General features: G+C 31.3%; 2 protein-coding genes across 2 annotated transcripts; both read left to right on the forward strand.

Annotated features, from left to right (window-relative positions):
• The first annotated feature begins 2,999 nt into the window (after nt 1-2,999).
• LOC120275317 (endo-1,4-beta-xylanase 5) lies at nt 3,000-10,312 on the forward strand. Its single transcript, XM_039281849.1, has 9 exons — nt 3,000-3,263; nt 3,783-3,817; nt 4,694-4,847; nt 5,668-5,846; nt 6,135-6,236; nt 6,447-6,593; nt 6,942-7,198; nt 8,296-8,677; nt 9,879-10,312. The coding sequence occupies exons 1-9, from the start codon at nt 3,167-3,169 to the stop codon at nt 10,215-10,217; spliced, it is 1,692 nt and encodes a 563-aa protein (XP_039137783.1). The 5' UTR covers nt 3,000-3,166; the 3' UTR covers nt 10,218-10,312.
• A 4,313-nt stretch (nt 10,313-14,625) lies between these two features.
• Nucleotides 14,626-20,268, forward strand: LOC120276167 (light-mediated development protein DET1). Its single transcript, XM_039282895.1, has 9 exons — nt 14,626-14,860; nt 15,768-16,195; nt 16,285-16,513; nt 17,349-17,444; nt 18,247-18,312; nt 18,445-18,501; nt 18,646-18,732; nt 18,805-18,969; nt 20,206-20,268. Exons 1-9 carry the CDS (start codon nt 14,789-14,791, stop codon nt 20,266-20,268), a joined length of 1,263 nt encoding a protein of 420 aa, XP_039138829.1. The 5' UTR covers nt 14,626-14,788.
• The last annotated feature ends 26 nt before the right edge of the window (nt 20,269-20,294 follow it).

Here is a 20,294-nt window from a genome sequence, read left to right on the forward strand (position 1 = left end):
TATGATCATTTCCCATCAATACATTACCACCATCAATGTTCTCATAGGTTGTAAACCACTTCCTATTTGGACACATGTGATAAGAGCAACCCGAATTGAGCATCCATTTTCCGAAATGTCTTCACCTTGATCGCCATGAAGCATTCATCATTGTCCTCATCTCAAGCATAACTTGCTTCTTCTTTGACCTGTTTTCCTTGTTATTTTTTTGTTGTTCTTCTTCCTCCAATTTACTTTCTTATTGGAGCAGTTGGCCTTATAATGCCCAAGCTCTCCGCGAATTGTAGCATACTACTTTTTGCAATAGGTATCGACTTTGATCTTGATTTCCCTCTTTGCACCTTTCCCCTTTCATTTGACCTTCCCCTTATAAACAATCCTTGTGCTTGCTCTTTGTCCACTCTTCCACCGTAGCCATCTTCCCGAAGATCATCGGATAAGAGTGATGTTCTAACATCGCTCATAGAGAGTGTCTCACCCACAAGCATCAATGTTTGTACAAGGTTCTCAAATGATGGTGGCAAAGAAAGTAGCAAAAGAATAGCTTGATCTTCATCCTCTACTTTGACCTCCACATCCTTCAAATTTGAAACTATCCTTTTCAAACTTGTTTATGTGATCCCGCATTGAAGTTCCTTCATCCATTTTTGCAAGTGTACAACTTGGCCTTCAAGTAGATGCGATTTGTCAAGGTTTTTGGTCATGAAATTGGACTCTAATTTCAACCACACGCTAGTCACTGTCTGTCGCCATTCATTCGCCCAGAAAGGCGACATCCCTATCCAAACACAAAATAATAGCTGCACGTGCCTCCATATCAAGATCTTCCCAATCTTCATCACTCATTTATTTAGGTTTCTTTTCCTTCCCCAAAAGTGCATTGTGTAGTTTTTGTGATATCAACAAATTCTTCATTTGCATCTTCCAATAGGAGAAATTGTTCTTCCCATTGAACTTCTCAATCTCATACTTCCCAACCTTAGCATTACCAAGTGAAGACATCTTTCAGGAATTTTGTCGAACACCTTGTGTGCAGAAATTTACCCAAGCTATAAACCAATAGCTCTGATACCAATTGTTGAGGGGACTTAAAGCTTCACTTAAGACCCCTTTCGGAAGCACTAACACACCCGTATATGTCCCAATAACCTGTCAAGGTTACTCTCCAAAACACATGCAAAGATAGGACTATAATAGAGAAAGAAAGATAAACACACACAAACCACGACATAGTAATTACGTGGAGTTTGGCACTCTTGCCTACGTCTCCACGGGGGTCGGGAATTGAAATCCACTATGAAGAATATCTCCGATGGTTTGAACAACTCTCAAGCTCGTCTCAAGAAAAAAACAATAAGAAAATCCTGACTTATATATACCTCATATCCAACTCAATGAGAGATAATCTTATTAGCATATATTATATGCTAATATATCCTTATATACTAACATAATAATATATGCTAATATATCCTTATATACTAACATAATAATATATATGCTAATATATCTATATAACATAAGTCAATATGTGACTAACATGCATATGCCCACAAAGCCACTCATAGTTATTTCTTATCATTGTTTCTCTTCACATTTTAAAACCGGGTTTGACTCAAATTTCTTTACAACCAAACTCAAATCAAAATATTTTTCTGTTGTAAAAATAATTCGACATTGGATAATAAACAAATAAATAAATTGCTTCTATGTTTCTTTTTATATTTAATTTTGGCTATTTTACAGATATTTATCTTATCATTGATTTTTTTTTTTGGACAGTTAAACCACCTCTCCCTAAATATGTATGTATTTATTTCAACGGATTTTTTTTTTAAGATTGTTAGATGATCTCTTCTTTTATATATATTTTTAAGATTGTTAGACGATCTCTTCTTTTATATATATATATATATATATAACTAATTTTATTTGATCGAATTAACCTAAACTTTTAGCTCTTTTTCGTCTACAAAAATTCTAAGAGCCAAAAGCATCTTGATTTTTCATCCTCTATTCTTTTTTGCATAATTGAGTTGATACTTACATAACTCATCAAAAATCTTTGTACATACTGTAGGAAATATATTACTGTATAGCATGCAAATATTACAAACGAAAATTGTAGAAATATAAGATGTAATCAAACACAAACTACAACAATAATTCAAAATAATAGTTAGAAATTTCTAGCCTGGGGTAGGCGTGCGTAAGAACTGGCCTAACGCTGAATTAGCCTCTTATTCGGCCTCACTCTAAGCGCAGGATACACTAACCCGGGAAGGAAGAACTCTCATAGCCCAGCACGTTTGGCGTCGAGATATCACAAGTGCACCCGCAAGGTTCAGGCAAAGAACCACGGAATGTGAACAAAATATTTGGGTTTCCCAGGCACGCAAAGAGCACACCTCGTTCCAGGCACACAAAAAGCATACCCGAGAGAAGGAGAATATGAGAGAAAAAGTAAGCAAGCAAGTGTGTTTTTGGTTCATGGTTTGGACATGTATTTATAGCAAAGAGTTTACTAACAACTCTCTCAGATAACTAATGTGGGACTAAAAGAATGAGAGGATTTGGTTTGAGTGTACTAACATGTGGGACCGGATTGGACCTGCAGGACCCACATCCAACGCATACCAGATAAAATCGGTTTTAAGAAAGTGTTTAACACACCTAATAATAATTATTTTTTTAAAAAAACACACCTAATTATAAACTTAAAAGCTCACCCTTTTATTTACTGTTTTAATTAAGTAAATTTCATGCTATAATGAAACCTATTTTCCAACAAAAACCAAACCAACTCTCTCTCTCTCTCTCTCTCTCTCTCTCTCTCTCTCTCTCTCTCAGGTCACATGCACACTGTCTTCATGCAAGACCAACTTTAAAGAGAGACCAACTTTAAAGAGAGAGAGAGAGAGTGCACGGGTGCAACATAAAAGAGGGCTTGTGAAGAGCTTGTCAACTACTCACTGTATATATATACACATATACTTTTTTTTCTTGTGAAACTTAGTTCTTGAAATAAACCCATCTTTACCTTCACTCCATCATCATCAATCTCTTCACGCCCAATACACGCTCCATCCTCTTTCTATTTAAACTCACTACAAAATCAAAAGCTTTATATTTTTCTAAGGAAGAAGGACTTGAAGAAAATTTCAAGATGAGAGTGCTTGAAAGTGGGTTTCTTTTCATTCTTCTTTTCAATCTTCTCTCTTGGTTTCAACTCCCATTCCTTGTGGTTTCTTCTTCCTCTTATGGTTAGTTCCCTTCTCTATTTCTCTTTTTTCCCTTTTTTTTTTTTAATATCAACCTTGATTAGGTGTGGTGCATTATGATATTTTACTTGTTAATTAGTGATGTTTAACTAACCCAATAAAACCGATGAACCGAATGAAATGTGAAAAATAATTGTTGTTTTAGTTCTAAATTGATTTTTTTTATTTGATTGGTTTAGTTCAAGTTACTTTTTGGGGGTGGTTATTTTGTTGCTATGATTAGAATTTTTTTATTTATAGAGTAATTTAAATGAATTATAAATTTTTATTTATACAAAAAAGGGTGGTTCAAACATCAGCTCACATAAGCAAACGGAGATTAGTTAAAGTATTAATTTTTTATTTATACATATCTCTAAAATGGGTTGTTTATACCCGATAATAATAATAAAAAAATAAAAAATAGCCGTGCTATTTTGTTACTTTATTTAGTTTCTGACATGATTGATTGATTGATTAATTAATTAATTAATCCACTATTTGTTTTTTCCCCAAATACAGAGGGACACTGGTATGACTATTCTGCTTATACTGAGGTAATTCTCATTTTCTTCCCTTAAATGTGTGCCTATTTAACATTAGAATTAGTTGTTAATTAAAGGGATTTTAAAAAATAATTAAAAAATAAACAATTAACAGAAAATTTTATTAACAAACCAATTATTTCATGCTTTAGTTAGCATTATATATTAACAGGTTAGCATAATAACCATTGATATTGAGCTCAACTCCATGTTAGCCTTTGTAATTTATTTCATTATCCTCATATTTATTTTTCTTTTTTTTTTAAATTTAGATACAATAAATATAAAATATATGTAAATACTGAATATACTCTAATTTTCAGTAATTCATGATATTTAATTTTGACTTTTTATAATAATTATGGGTTGAAAATTGAACATTTTATAATAAGAAAAAAAATAAAATAATTTTGAGAACCAAATTGGAGAAACATGATGTTGCTGTATATTTCAGACTTTTTTTTTTCTGTCCTTTGCTCTTTTATGTACTTTGTTGTCTCATTTATTTTTGTAAGACTTTAAAAGATTGGAATAATTTGTGGTTGGATTTTTTAAAGAAAACATTTAGTTCAATTTATCTATGTCACTTTATTACTTTTTTTTTCTTTTGGAGAAAATGAAATTATAATTTTTTTATTATTAATTAATGGTTATATTTAATCAATTAGTAAAATTTTATAAAAAATTATTTTTCTTCGAAGTTATTTGAAACATGGTGTTCTCTTATCAAGTATGGAATCAATTTTTTTTTCTTTTTAGCATATTTGCTTTAATGTCTTTTATTTTTTATTTTTAAATTTAGTAATTTTCATTGTGTAATATGGTCTTAAACAAACACACTATTAATAACTTTTCTTGTATTTATTTATTTATTTATTTATTTTTCAGTGCAAATCTTATCCAGAGGACCCTCTATACAATGGAGGGATTTTGAAGGACAATGTTGAGGGTAATTTTGGGAACCATTTAATGGAAACAATTTCATATTCCCCTGCATTTTTATTGGAAAATCTCACTGCCACAACTAGATATACTTTCTCATGTAAGTTCCTTTCTATCTTATCATTTTTGTATTTATTTATTTATCGACATTATTTAAGTGTCTGGTTCAACGAAGAATTTGAAGTTTTGATATCTTGTAATTTAGATTTCAACTCAAATTCAACTTTTGATTTTCTATTTATAGTTTTGAATACTTTCATAAAAAAACTATTAAAAACTTTCCCATTTTTTTTTAAACAGATGTTATTTTAGTAATGTATAAGGTTGTATATGTTCAAGTAAAAAATATAGAATTGAGGAAATGAAGGTAATGTTAAAATAAAATCTAACCATATCGATGGTTACTCACCTATGAGTAATTTTTTTTTAAATTTTTTATCAAAAATTTAGTTATTGCACTGAAACCTCTTTTATTGAATGATTTGATATTTTAAAATTTAGATTTCAACTCAAATTAAGTTTGATCTTCTGTTTATAGTTTTGAAGATTTTTCACACAAATTGTTTAAAAAATTTTCTTTTTGTGCAATAAAAGTCATTTTATAAATATCTAAGTTTATATATGTTTAAGTCAAGCATTTAGAATAGAAGGAATGAAGGTAATTTTAAACTAAAGTCCGAATATAGCTAATAATTATTTTTCGAGGAGTATGAAAAAAATATTTATCTAGAATTTAATTATTTCATTGATAACTCGCTTTATTGAATGGTATGGTGATGTATATTCATACCAACATTTATTTAATTAGATCTAACTCTATATATTTTTTTCGATATTATTTTAATGAATCACTATGAAATTATAAATAGTTATTTCAAATTAATGATGACTAACCTAATTTCTTTTAAGGATATATTTAGGTTGGGTAAAAATCAATGCAATAAACTACTCATCATCACTTGTGAAAGCAAGGCTATCAATAGATGACTCCAAATTGGAATGCATAGGAACAGTGATGGCAAGAAGTGATTGTTGGTCTTTCCTCAAGGGTGGCTTTGTTCTTGACTCACCATCAAAGGCATCTCTTCTTTTCTTTGAGGTGCAGTGGAATTAAATGCATGATAATACAGTTACTTTAATTTTTTTAATTTATCAAAATTAAAGTGTTTTTGGCTAGTGATAGTTTGGCTTATTAACTTTGGTCCCTTATATAGGGTGTTTGTCCTACTAAGAAAGCGGGTTTAAATCTTAACTCACGTAGATGGATAACACATATGTTGTAGAGCTTAGCTCCTTGCATTATTATTTCTGATACGTGGTTTATTTATATTTGTCAAAAAAAACTAAAATTTTGTCTTTTAATTTATTTATTTATCAATTTTTGCAGAGTGTGGAAGAAAATTTGACAGATATTATGATAAGTAGCGCTTCTTTGCAACCATTCACAATTGAACAATGGGGAATGCATCAACAAAACAATATACGACTTGTAATTTTCTCTATCTTTTTTATGTTCAGCAAATAATTTATGTTTAATAGTATTTTAATTAAAAATAAAATCTACAATTTAAAATATTATTTGAAAATAGATAAATAATTATTCGTATGTAGAAGGGTTTAGTACATGTAAACATGATTTGGTTAGTCTTATTTATTTATAATAAATAATATCATCATATTTGTTTTTTTCTTTTTATAGAAAAGGAAGCGAATGGTTGCAGTTCATCTATCAGATGAAAAAGGAAATCAAATAAGTGGAGCTTCAATTTTAATACAACAGTTATCTAAAGACTTTCCATTTGGTTCTGCAATCGCCAAAACTATCATAGGAAACTCTGCTTATCAGGTGAATTACTTATTAAATTAAATAATTTGTATGTCTTCAAATATAACTATGCTAAGATTGAGAGAAAATAGGTGAAAATAAAAATAATGAAAAATGATGGAAATAAGAAGGAAATAAAATTTTATCATTACACTTAAATAGTTTACGGAATAATAACTGTGAAACTTTGAAACCATTGTAGATATTTGCTTGATGCAACTTAAACAAATAATAAATAAGATTTTATTAGTCTTTATATGCGTATGTGCATGGACATTGTAACTTTGAAGAGTTGTGGAACTATGGATATATATATAAAGTTCTTTTATTTATATTGTATTTCATTATTTACATTTTATCAACATGAAGGATTGGTTCATCAAAAGATTCAATGCGGCAGTATTTGAAAATGAGCTTAAGTGGTATGTGACAGAGAAAGAGCAAGGAAATTTGAACTACTCTTTAGCTGATCAAATGCTAGAATTTGTAAGGGGCAATCAAATTCTAGTCAGGGGTCATAATATTTTTTGGGAGGATCCACAATACACTCCAAAATGGGTTCTTGATCTCAATGGCGAAGAGCTTAAATCAGTTGTTGATTCAAGAATTCAAAGCTTGTTGTCCAGGTAATCAAGTTTAAGTTTTGTTCAGTTCTTCGTATTTTTTCTTTAAAAGAGAGTATTTATCAATAAGTTGGTCTAAATAGTAGAAGCTTAGGTGTTTTAAGTAAATGGTTTTAAGTTCAAATTTATAAAAGAACTATTCTCCAATAGAGATTTCAGTATTTTGCTTAGAATAGTTTAGAGATTATGATTCCTAGGAAACAAGTGGGTTAAAGATAAAAATAAAAAATAAAAAATAAAAAAAATTGATGATTATTATTAACTCAAACAAGTTTTAGTTATGATAACTTTTATCAAACTTTGGTTCATGATAACTTTTATCAAACTTTGGTTCCATGACTTGACTAATATGGCATATGTTTAATTTTCATGTACTAGGAAAATTTTCTTCATGAGCTTGTTTTACAAACATATTGAGAATCGTAATAACATACATAAATTTATCAAAAGTAATCTAATTCTACGTCGATTTTATATTTTACGCAGTCTTAGCGGCGTCATATGTGGCCCTTGAGCGATCAAACTACATTCATCTGACTTTGAGTGGCTCAGCCTATACCTATACGTAGACGTCTGCACTTCTCAGCGCGCAACCGATGCCAAGTTCTTGTATTTCCGACAATTTATACTCTTGTCCATTCATGTGTACAGATTTTTAAAAGCAACTTAAAGTGGGTGAGTAGGACAAACATTCTCATAATATATATATATATATATATATATATATATATATATATATATATATATATATAAAAGAGTTCTTTTTAAGGGTTTATACTATAAGATATTAAATGAAATATAATAGCTTAATGTATGGAAGTACGAGTTTAGTGTATATTATATTAAAAAAAACCACTAAACAAAATAAATCAACTTGAAACACCAAAATTTGAACTTGAGGCATACACCTTAACTATGAAATTACAATCCTAATCAGTTTAGAACATTGAATATGTTTATCGATTACACTATTCTAAATAACATGTTCATAGCTAAAATGAGCCCCTCGTAAAATTTTTGAAAATCTTTTGTATATATACACAAACTTAAGTTTTGGCTATTTTAATAAAACATTATAATCTTTTTTTCCCTTGCAAAAGGTACAAGGGGGAGTTTGTGCATTGGGATGTGAACAATGAGATGCTTCATTTTGATTTCTATGAACAAAGGCTTGGCTCTGATGCCTCATTAAACTTCTTTCAAACTGCCCAACAAGAAGACCCACTTGCCACATTGTTTATGAATGACTTCAATGTTGTGGAGACTTGTGATGATAAGAATTCAAGTGTGGATTCTTATATTTTGAGACTTAGAGAACTCATGGAAGGTGGTGCCATTTTGGATGGAATTGGACTTGAAGGGCATTTTACAAGGCCAAACATTCCATTCATGAGAGCAGTGATTGACAAATTGGCAACTCTTAACCTTCCCATTTGGTTAACAGAGATTGATATCAGCAAGAAGATGGATCAACAAACCCAAGTGAGTTTTTTCTTTGGTGCTTTCTAGAAATTCTTTTTGGTCCTTCAGTCTCTAAACTTTAAAAAGAATTATTTTATCTTTAGCTAATAAATAAATGTGAGTTTTTTTAAATAAAAAATTGGTATAAACTAATTTTTGTATTTACACAACATATTTTTGATCAATTTAGTCACTGAATACAAAAATTGATCACTTTGATCTCTTGATTAATAGAAAATAAGATCAATTTGGTTCTTTTGTTTATATTTTGGTTCTTTTCACTTCGGGGACAAAAATTGACAAATTTTCGAGTTTAGGGTCAAAATTGACAAAAAAAAAATTTAGTTCAAAGACTAATTTAGGTTAAATGTTTTATGAGTCTTTCGAAGCATTATAGTACTGATAGATTTTTGGGTCTATGTTCCAAGAATTCTATCTAAATAAAATTAAAGTTTTTGAAGATAATATTTTTAAAATATATATAATTCTAAATTTTTAATAAAAAAATATTGTTTCTTTTAATTTTGATCTTTTAGCTATATTTGTTTATTTATCGCAAAAATGACAAGCACCGCCTATGCAAACCCTTATTTAGTTATGCTTTACTACAATAGAACTTGACATTTTTTTAGCATATACATGCAAAATTTTCTGATATATATAGGCACACACTAGAATTTTTATTTTAAGGGAATTTTCATGTATTACGAATATTTCAACAATAAATATGAATAGTCTCTAAGTTTTTATGCAAGAAATATTGTAATCTAAATAATTTTAGTCTGTTTTATTTATCAAATAACAATCCTAATATACAAATATGTCGTCACACGGTAACAACAAATTCATAGAAAATTCTTATAATTATTTTCAAATACAAGAACATATTTTGCCTACTACATTCTATTAAATCCTATATTCAATTTCATTTCAAATGTTGAGTTGCAATCTCCAACAAAATATACATTTAATTTAAAAATATTCGATATCTCAACATATACTATAATAAAAAAAATATTTTATAATTTATTCCACAAATAATTAGGTTTTTTTCTTCTTTGACTCATATGTGCAACACTACATATCCATTCAAGTTTTTGTGTTTTTTATTTAATTTTTTTCTACTTTATTAAAATTTGCATATATTACTCAACAAAAAAAAATATTTGCATTGTTTATTTTTGTTTATTTTTAATGATTAATTGTGATAAAACTTTTGTAGGCAACATACTTAGAAGAGGTGTTGAGAGAAGGGTTTTCACATCCATCAATAAATGGGATAATGCTATGGACAGCTCTCCATCCAAATGGTTGCTATCAAATGTGCTTGACAGATAACAATTTCAAAAACCTTCCAACAGGAGATGTGGTTGACAAATTGTTGCAAGAATGGCAAACAAACCAAACAGGTGGTGTCACTAATGAACATGGTCTTTATAGCTTCAATGGTTTTCTTGGGGAGTATAAGATTAGTGTGAGCTTTGGAAACAAGTCCACAGTCACCACTTTCTCTCTTCCTCAAGGGGAGGAGACTAAACATTTGAACATTCAGTTGTACTAATTAAACCTTCATTTTCTTTTCCTTTTTATTTCTTTATAGATGTTATGCTGTGGTTATTTAATACATATATAATAAAAATTAGCCTATTTAGGGTCTGTTTGGTTTTTCTTTTTTCTTTTTTTTTTCTTCTATTTTTACTAATGTTCATATATTAAAAATAAATAAATTTTGTGGAATATACACAATTATATTATTTATTGAGATAGATATAAATATAATTTTTTAATAAAGAGATATATGTAATTTTTTCAAATATTTTAATTTATATAAAATTTTTGATAAAATATTAAACAAATTTGTCTATAATCATTTTTTTTTAAATGTGAAATCAAATATCATTGATAATTAAGAAGAGACATCAGTTTGAAGAGCATTGATAATATCAATAGGTGGCTCTTCCCAAGTTGAAATGGAATTATAAGATTGAGACATTCTAGCTAAAGCATGTGCAACTCCATTAGCTTGTCTCCTCACAAACCGCAATTGATATTGATTGCCAGAAAAAAGAGTATCTTTGCAATCTTGTAACAAAGTACCAAGAGCTATAATATTGTTTTCACTCTTAAAAACACCTTGGACAACTTGCAAAACATCCATTTCGATGAGAACCTGTGGTAGTTGTTGAGCCTTTAACGAGCTTAGAGCCTTTTTCATTGAAAGAGCTTTGACTTCACATGGTGAAAGTAAGCCATTCCATGTTCTTGAAAATATTGCTACAAACTCACCCTGCCTATCTCTTAAAATTGCTCCCATACAAACATTGTGTTGATGAGCAAATGAAGCCCCATCAATATTACATTTTAAAATGGCAACCTGTAATTGGTGGCTGCCATTTCAAAACCTAAGATGTCTGACTATTAGCAGTTGGATTTGCTGCACCACGTCATCAAGAACCGACAACCACTGAGATAGAAATATTTGACCATGAGCAATTTCATAATCAACTGTAGATGCTGGATTGTTTTAAAGCACCTTATTTCTAAAATTCCATAAGCTCCAAAAGCAAAGACAAATCCAAGCTACATTAAGCTCATTTACTGCACTCACCATATTAAAAAACCAAACATTAAAATCTATAGATAGCATCTGATTAGTAATTACACCAAGCTTACTCCACACATTTGAAATCACAGGGCATAAGAAAAAAACATTAACGCAAGTTTCTAGTTTGGCACAATGTGAGTTTAATTGCAAACCTTTTTCGTCCAATCAAGTGCGTAGAGAAAGGCAATTCCTTAGTAGTCTCCAAATAAAATGTTTAATTTTAGGAGGAATTGGAAGCTTCCAAAGCTTTATCCAATCACCAGGAACCAAACCTGAGTTATTAGCACCACAACATCCATAGCAACTCTGTACGCTGATCGAACTTGTTAGATACCAGTATGCAACATATCAGAAGAGTAACTACTTAAGGATATTTGACATATTAAGTTAACATTCTTTCTACAAACAAATATTTAAGTAATTCAATATCTCATTCTGTAAAACCTAGGATAAACATGTCACTAACTTTAAGATCCTCAAGATCATGAGTTGGTGGAGTAACCAACTGAAAATTAACACTATCAAGCAGCCAATTAGAGCCCCAACAGTTGACACTAGTACCATCACTAATCTTCCATCTGCAACCCTTTTCTAATATATAACGTGATGCTCATATGCTTCTCTAAGTGAAACTTGGGTTATGCCTTAGTTTGGCATTGAAAAATCTCCATATGAGAAGTATTTAGCTTTGAAGACCTGTGAAGCCAAAGCATTAGAATGATGAATAAAACGTCATCCTTGCTTTGCAAGCATCGCATGGTTGAAGCATTGAAAGTCACGAAAACCAAGTCCTCCATACTCCTTCCTCACACATAATCTTTTCCAAGTTAACCAGTGGATGTGTCGTACACCATTAGTTGAACTCCACCAAAAACAATTCATCATGCATTGGATTTTATCACATAGAGATATCGGCAGTAAAAATGAACTCATGTAGTAAATAGGGAGTGCTTGAGCTATTGTTTTCAATAAAACTTCCTTGCCATCTTTTGAAAACCAACGGTTGTGACAGGAATTGATACGCTTCCAAAGGCGAGCCTTTATGCTAGCAAAAGCATCCTTTTTTATTTTTCCCGATGAATGAAAGAAGCCCCAGATACTTACTATCAAGAAAAGAAGAGCGAACCTCCAGCAAATTCTGGATTTCTTGACTAATAAAGGTAGAAGTATTAACACTAAAGAAAATACCCAATTTGTTGAAATTGATATATTGGCCTTATGCTTGCTCATAAGCATCTAGTCATTTCTTCATTGATTGGGCTTCCTCAGTAGTAGCTTGAAAGAAGAAAAAGCTATCATCTGCAAATAAGAGATGCGAAATAGGATGAACACTATGACAAACCCTTGAGCCATGAATATATAATTCCCATACTCTGGGTTTGAGACAAAAGAGAAGATAGGCCCTCAACAAGTAAAATAAATAAATAAGGTGAAATTGCATCACCTTGAAGAAGGCCTCTCTGAGGACTAAAGAAATCCATTAAGTTTCCATTGAAATTCACTTGAAACCAAACTAATTCAACCAACAACATAACTAAATCAACCCACTCATCCTGAAAACTAAGACGAAGCAAAATATTTTTTTAGAAAATTCCATTCCACCTGATCATAAGCCTTATTAATATCTACTTTCAAAGTAACCTCCCCAATCTGACCCTTATGTTTGCACGTCATATGATGAAGAATTTCAAATGCCACCAAAACATTATCTAAAATAAGATGACACCGAACAAAGGTTGGCTGAAATTCAAAGACAATATTAGGCAGAAGCTTCTTAAGCCGATTAGTAATCACCTTAGAAATTAACTTATACAACACATTGCACAAAGCAATTGGGTGAAAATCCTTCATAGAACATGGCACATCACATTTAGGAATGAGTGCAAGGATTGTATCAATAAGGGATGTAGGAAATATCTTTGATGAAATCCATTGACAACATTTTTGGAAAATAGTTCGACCAATGAGAGGCCAAACCGTTGAAAAAAAGCAGAGTTAAACCCATCAGGGCCCTGAGCTTTGTCGAGATTCATTTAAAACAACGCTTTAGTGAATTCATCAAAAGAATAAGGTGCCAACATCATAGCATGATTATTAGCTTGGACTTTTCTGCTAACAGCTTCAAGGACTTGATTAGATTCGGTAATGGAAGCTGAGAAAATAACATACTAACACTTACATCCAGCACTTTCATTATCTAATAACTTTTATTTCTTTTTTTCATGTTTTTTATCTATTAAATAATTAAACATTACACTTTCAATTGAAAAAACGACAATCTATTGAGTTGCAACTTAAGGGGTTTTAGTTAGAAATAATGGACATTGTTGATGTATACTTGTGTTTAGATGCACTTGTCTTAGAACCGGAATGGAATGTACAAAGGATGAATAGTGTTACAGTAATTGAATGCACAAAGGGGAGGAATGAACAGTGTTAATCTTGAAAACGACACTTTTGCAATGGTGAACATTTTATTAAATAATTTTTTATTAATTATAATAATTAACATGAATTAAATAATTTAAATATTTCATTATAAAAATTATAATAAGATATTTAATTTAAATATTTAATTATAATAATTGTTTTAAATAATGGCATTCAAAATATTTTATAACTCACTATCAATATTATTCATTTATAATGAAGATATACATGTAATTTTGTCACAGCCTCTCATCATATGTTTTTTTCATTCTCAATAAATTACCCTTCAAACAACTATTTTAATTTTAATTTTTATTCTTTTTCTCCATTCCATTCTATTCCTATTCCTATTTCAAAAAACAAAAAAAACATCTTAATTACTTTATTTTCACTACTTTTATCAATAGCTAGTCTAATACAACACGACAAAATTATTACACGTGATACGTTCGAATATTATAAATAGTTTAGTTGAAATATTCAAATAAAAATACGACAAATAAAACAGAACATCATACCCAAAATGACCCAATGCCAATACACTAAAAATTTCATTGGCGCCTTCAATTTTTTTGTAAAATTTAAATGTGATAAAAATTTGGATCAGATCAACTACTTTTAAAAAAAAAAGACTTTTTTTCATATTTTTTTACATGTAATACTTCTTAATTCAAGAAAACACATATTGTTCAGTATTTTCTCAAAGGTACATAAAATTCAATTATTTTAATTATACATTTATACGAGTATATTTCACGTATTATATGTATTATATACGAATAAACAAACTAACAAAGCTTCTACCCATGCTCAACAAAAACAGGGACTTGTAATAAATTAAGTAAAAAGTAAAGGGTATATATGCAATAAAAAATCCCATAAAGATTGGTCTAGAGATAAAAGAGAAAAATTTTATTTTTAAGTGTGTGCTTGAGAGACGGACAGCAAGCAAAGGCCCGTTGGGAATCTCTCTCCCATTCGCTTTCCGACCACCACCGCCCGCCGGCGGCCGCCGATTCCTCTCCGGCCATTCCCTTTCCCATTGCTTTCCAAGTCGAGGCCTAAGTGCCCCGGCCACGCGGCCCATTCTCGCACTAATGTTCAGGAGCAATAATGTTGCTGCGAGGATTTTCGAGCGCCAGATCGTCACTCCCCGCCCCGGCACCAGCGTACTCTCTTTTCCTTGTTTTTTCATTGGATTGTGTTTGATCTTTCTCTTTATTGAGATCTTGATGTTTTGCTTTTTGTTTGTTGTTCTTTTTCACATTTGAATATGGAATTGCTTAATCAAGGGCATCGCTTGGTGATGAAATTAATGGCTTTTGTGATGATTCTAATGGAAAAAAGAAGTATCTTGGTTTTTTGTTTTGATGATGATGGTATGTGAGAAGCAATATAGTTGGGTGTGATGTGGATAGTTAATTTTGGTGTTATATGAGTTGATTTTTGAGTGATCCGGACCAAACATTTATTGCGTTGTTATCTTTCTTCATGCTTTATGATCTTCAGAAAAATGGGAGCTTGCTGATTTTGGTGCTAAAAAAAAATCAACTTTGTGAATGTTTAGGCATATTGTTTTATAAGCCTTAGTATAAGGTTTATGTAGGCCAAGAAATTCTTTCATTCAAATTTTGTAATTTAAGTGTGATACTGCTTTGGAGCATTCATTGGTTCAAAATTCATTGGACTGGACCTTGCACCCATAAAAGTTATTTGTTGTGATGGTAGGTTTCGGACTTGAACAACTCAATTGAATGTTTGTGGGTAAGTGTTTCAGGAGCTCTTGATAATTTGTTTCTTGTTGAATTGTAGCATGAGCAGGGATCTGTACTAATGGATAAAAACCTTTCTGTTGATCTCCTATAGTTTCCAAGTAGCTTTTATTTGGTTACTTTCTTTTCAGTTTGCAAGGTTTAGCAAGAATCTCTTGCCTAAACATTGATCTTACTAATATACAAGTTACGCACTTTTTAGCTGTTCTTCTCTCATATACTTTTGTTCATATTCAAAATGTTATGGTTTCTCCATTGCATTTTTTAAAACCCAGCTCATCTTAATTGTTTTGAATGTTCACAGGTTAACTGTGTTAGACAATTTTATGAAAACTTAGTTCCAAATTATACGGTATATGATGTCGATTGCCCAGATCATTCTTTCCGCAAGTTCACAGATGATGGGCAATACCTAATAAGTTTTAGCAGGAATCATCAGGAGTTGATTGTGTATAGACCGATATTGCTATCATTCTCGTACAAAGGAGAAAATTGTGATTTTGTTGATATACACCAGAAAACAAAGAGGTTCGACAGTTATTTCACACAGCTGTACAGTCTCCCACTAGTATCAAGCAATGAGTTTATATTCAAAGACTTCTTTTTGTATGTGGAGAGTCACCAGTTTGGCATATTTGCGACTACTACTGCACAAAGTCAGGATGCTTCTGCTACAGAAGGTGCAATTCATGGTGTCCCTTCAATAGAAAAAATTACCTTTCACCTTGTGAGGTTTGTGTCTTTTTTTCACACACAGTAGGGCTCTTTAACTTCCATGTTGATTGATTTTACTGACCTCTGAATTCTGATCATTTTTATAGATTGAAAGATGGAGATATATTGGATGAGAAAGTATTCTGTAATGATTATATTAATCTGGTTCACAGTATGGGGGTTTTCCTCTACGATGATTTGTTGTGCATCCTGTCACTTCGATACCAAACTATTCATATCATGCAAATTCGGGATTCAGGAAACCTTGTTCTTGTAAGAATAATTGGGCCTTTTTGTCGAGAAGATGATGAATTATATCTAAACTCTCATGTACCTGTAAGTATGTTCGCTATTTACAAGAAAAACTTTGATAAATGCCTTGTTTTGATTTTCTTGTCCAACAGTTAAATCTTAAATCATACGTTTTGATAACTGGTTTTTCATTAGTATGTTTACAAAGAGGCCATTATCTGGTGCATTTGATTTTCTATCTTTGCCTCTTAAAAATGTATCATGTTGCTTTTCCATAACAGCTTTTGTTAAGCCTAATGAGATAAAAATTTACCTGCTTGTGAGCAGGGTGCTCTAGGCTTCTGGCTGTTATCAATAATAGAAAATCTTGATTGTCACTCAAATTGGTTGGCCTTAGATTTCATGTGTTTACCCAATTGGCGTCAACACTTGTTGACCACATTTAACCATAGTGAGAACTGCAATTATAAATTTTCTTGTTCAGAGGCTGAGAGGATGAGACTAGTCTACTCAGAATGAAGATATTTAATTGTCATTTTTTTACTAATTGTCAGCTTATGCTTAATTGGTTATTTATCTACCACGATCACTGGTTTCTCAAAAAATTATACGATGATTGTCGGTGCAATTCTTCTGCATGTTGTGGACAGGCTGTTTCCTCTTCTTGAAATTGTTCCATAGAAGGTAGCTGTCCAAAACTTCAAATTATTTTAAAGTTGTTCTTGGCACCACATTTTCATAAGCTCCTTTTATTTTATGAATGGAATTGTTATATTTTAACATTGAATCGGAGAGTTCACTGTGGAGGTTACTGGAATACTTGTTTTATGAAATTTCTTGATCAGTGTACACTTCTCTTGAAATGTGCGTTGATAATATGGTCATTGTTTATGGTTGGTATTTTTGTCTTAAATTTCAGGTTGCAGAAGGTAGTCATTTTCTTAATGGCATCAAACAGCGGTTACTCTCTTTCATCTTCCGTATAACATGGAACGATGAAACAGATCCTATTCTGGTAAGAAATGAAATTGTCAAGTATTGATTCACTGTCACATGTTTTCAGTCTTAATAGGAAGCAATTTGTTCTGCTCTAGCTTTTTGTTGTTTCCCCATGCCCTTGAAATATCTACATGTAGAAATGTGACGGTTTTTCTGGTTGTAATATATCTCTTGATCCAACTCTGCAGGAAGGGTTGGGCTCTTCAAGGAAAAAGTAGATTTTGCGCTTTTACTAGTCAGGGTAATAATTGTGATTGAAATATGAAGACTATTGTTCTTGTCTTTGGGACCTTTTAATTCCATTCTGAGCTCAAATTTATGTCTGTCTCAAGGCTCTTTATTGTCCCTATCCATTGCCTCAAAACAAGTAAATTGGGTCTGTCACCTTCCCTTCATCCAAAATTTGTGTTCCGAATTTTCAGTTGAGATATTATGTTTTGTTTAACTTTTTCTGCCTCCTTGATTTTCCGTTTCTTACACATTCACTTTAATTTTTAACACCCATAAGTTCACAACATAAAACTTCCTTTGTTATCTGTACCATGACCACTTTCAATTACTTGTATTAAACTAGTAGCGTAAGCCTTTTGCTTCAAATTAGTGCTATGGTTAACTACTTTAAGCTAACTTGTCATGCATGTTAGAAAGATAGACTACTGTTTGCTGATGATTCTGCCTTTATTTTTTCAACATATATCTCTGTGATTATTGTCCTTTTTTATAATTTCTTTTTGGTATGCTATTTTATCTGTCACCATGATTGCATTTCTCAAAATTTATCTACCTTCTGATCCATAATCTAATTTTTCCTTTTCCAGAGAGTTCATCATCTAAAGAAGTTTTATTTCCACTTTCAAGATTACATCAATCTGATCATGTGGAAGGTAATATGTTTTCGAATTTCTACACTTTAAGGTGAACCATTCTTTAACCAGTAGAGCTTGTGAGAAATTGATCTAAAAATATAATCATTTATCTGTTGATCTGCGTGATACACAATAACGATTCTTTGACAGGCTCAGTTCTTGGATCGTCACCATCTGCTAATCAAGTTTGGTAGTGTAGATGGAGGGGTAAGCATTAGTAGCTTTTCTAGCCTTCGGAGATCTGTTCATTTGCATCTTGTGTGCTTGCTTCTTCTGAATGTCTTCCAAACATGCCTCGGATTTTGATTTATGGTCAAATTTCTGTTTGCTGTACCTTTTCTCCAACTTAAGGTTTCTCGGAGCACCGATCACCATCACCATCCATCCTTCTTTGCCGTTTACAACATGGAATCAACTGAAATAATTGGTTTTTATCAGGTATCCTCTTTTTCTGGTAGAGGCCTCTTTTTCTAGTTTCTGACTCTGAATCTGAATCCACCATCACTGCAGAATTCTGCAGAAGAACTTTACTGTTTGTTTGAGCAGTTTTATGATCATTTTCAAGCAACATCTAGAAACTCATTGCATTTGAGATTTATATCTTCCCCTTGCAATAACGTCCACGCCCTCGATCAACTTTTGGGAATGAAAACCAAAGCTTGCAATTCTGCACAGGTAGGCCTCAGCTCCAGAACTGTCAATCTTCTTTCCCCTTCTCAAATTTCATTTATATATATATTTTTGTGCTGCAATCAGTTTGAGTAGATTACACAGTTCTACCTGCAATGAATTCTTTCAAATAATTTCTTGATTCTTAAACATACATGTATCTATAATTTCAGCTAACTACTTATCAAATTTTTTCTTTGTAAATTTTAAAAAAAGTTGATTTTGTGTATGATATGTCTTCTAGTTATCTTAACTCTGATATGTAATTAAATCCCATAAAATTAAGTTTCTTGTAAATTTAAACTGGGGTTGATATAATTAAGAAATTTCATGTAAATTTCATGTAAATTTCATGTATTGTCTATCGCACCTAGTTGACCTGGCTACATTATTTCTTATTTCCATGTATGATGTATAGTCTTGCCATTTATTTTTTTATTATTATTTTTTTTTTGGGAGTGTTTTTGGTTGAGGGTGCGTGTGCTTGTTCAGAATGCTTATTGTTTAAGCCCTGCAAATGGGCCCAGTTTTTTCCTACTTTTTCCTAGTGTGAATCCTTATAACTTAATGTTTTGTGCTTTATTCTTCAGTCTACATGGACTTGGGTTGGGTCAAATTATATTATATGACAATTAAGCTTAGACATGAGCAATTGATTGGCTTGGCTAATTTGGTAATGACATTTTAAGCAAGGAAATTTTCTTATGTTAATTCCTAACTGAATTGACTGAATTAAATTTGTTTAGCATATAACTGATTTGATCAAAAAGATTTTGCACATATTTAGATATAAGCCATTAGCAGCTGAAAACCTTGTCTTACCCTCCAAATGTATGTTGTGTAAAACTTATGAAAAAGGATGAATTTAATAAATTTAAACATAACAGGGCATAGCAAACATTTCACTTCGGCTCATGGTTAATCATTTTGGTTATTTAATTTGTTTTTAACCAAATAATGTACTCTCCTTAGGCCTAGGATTCATTAGAAGCCTGAAAATCAGAGTTACAAGGTTAGATTATGTTAGGCTGAGCTCAGACAAGCCCAACCTGTTATAGTGCTATGCTTAGTTTGTTTATTTGAATGTACTAATTCTAAATTCCTGTCTAAAGCTAATATTTTTGCGTCTTACTCAATACAATGCATGTTAATTGGACTGCTCATATCGCCATAGTTTTATATTTTCGTGGATGACATTCGTATCTATTAAATCATATATTTGAGGCTTATTCATATTTTCAGATATTTCTAGTAGTTATTATCTCTTGTGACATGACTTCTGATTATCTCTCTGTTAGAACTTAGATGATATTCACAGAACTTTTTGTTTG

Source organism: Dioscorea cayenensis, chromosome 14 (genome assembly GCF_009730915.1).
Source record: "Dioscorea cayenensis subsp. rotundata cultivar TDr96_F1 chromosome 14, TDr96_F1_v2_PseudoChromosome.rev07_lg8_w22 25.fasta, whole genome shotgun sequence".
NCBI classification, from domain to species: Eukaryota; Viridiplantae; Streptophyta; class Magnoliopsida; order Dioscoreales; family Dioscoreaceae; genus Dioscorea; species Dioscorea cayenensis.

Coding starts and splice junctions, on each gene's coding strand:
- LOC120275317 (XM_039281849.1), top strand. CDS start 3,167: ATGAGAGTGCTTGAAAGTGGGTTTCTTTTCATTCTTCTTTTCAATCTT. Junction 7,199..8,295: donor ATTCAAAGCTTGTTGTCCAG/GTAATCAAGTTT, acceptor CCCTTGCAAAAG/GTACAAGGGGGAGTTTGTGC. Junction 8,678..9,878: donor AGATGGATCAACAAACCCAA/GTGAGTTTTTTC, acceptor AAACTTTTGTAG/GCAACATACTTAGAAGAGGT.
- LOC120276167 (XM_039282895.1), top strand. CDS start 14,789: ATGTTCAGGAGCAATAATGTTGCTGCGAGGATTTTCGAGCGCCAGATC. Junction 16,196..16,284: donor ATTACCTTTCACCTTGTGAG/GTTTGTGTCTTT, acceptor TCATTTTTATAG/ATTGAAAGATGGAGATATAT. Junction 18,313..18,444: donor TCAATCTGATCATGTGGAAG/GTAATATGTTTT, acceptor ATTCTTTGACAG/GCTCAGTTCTTGGATCGTCA.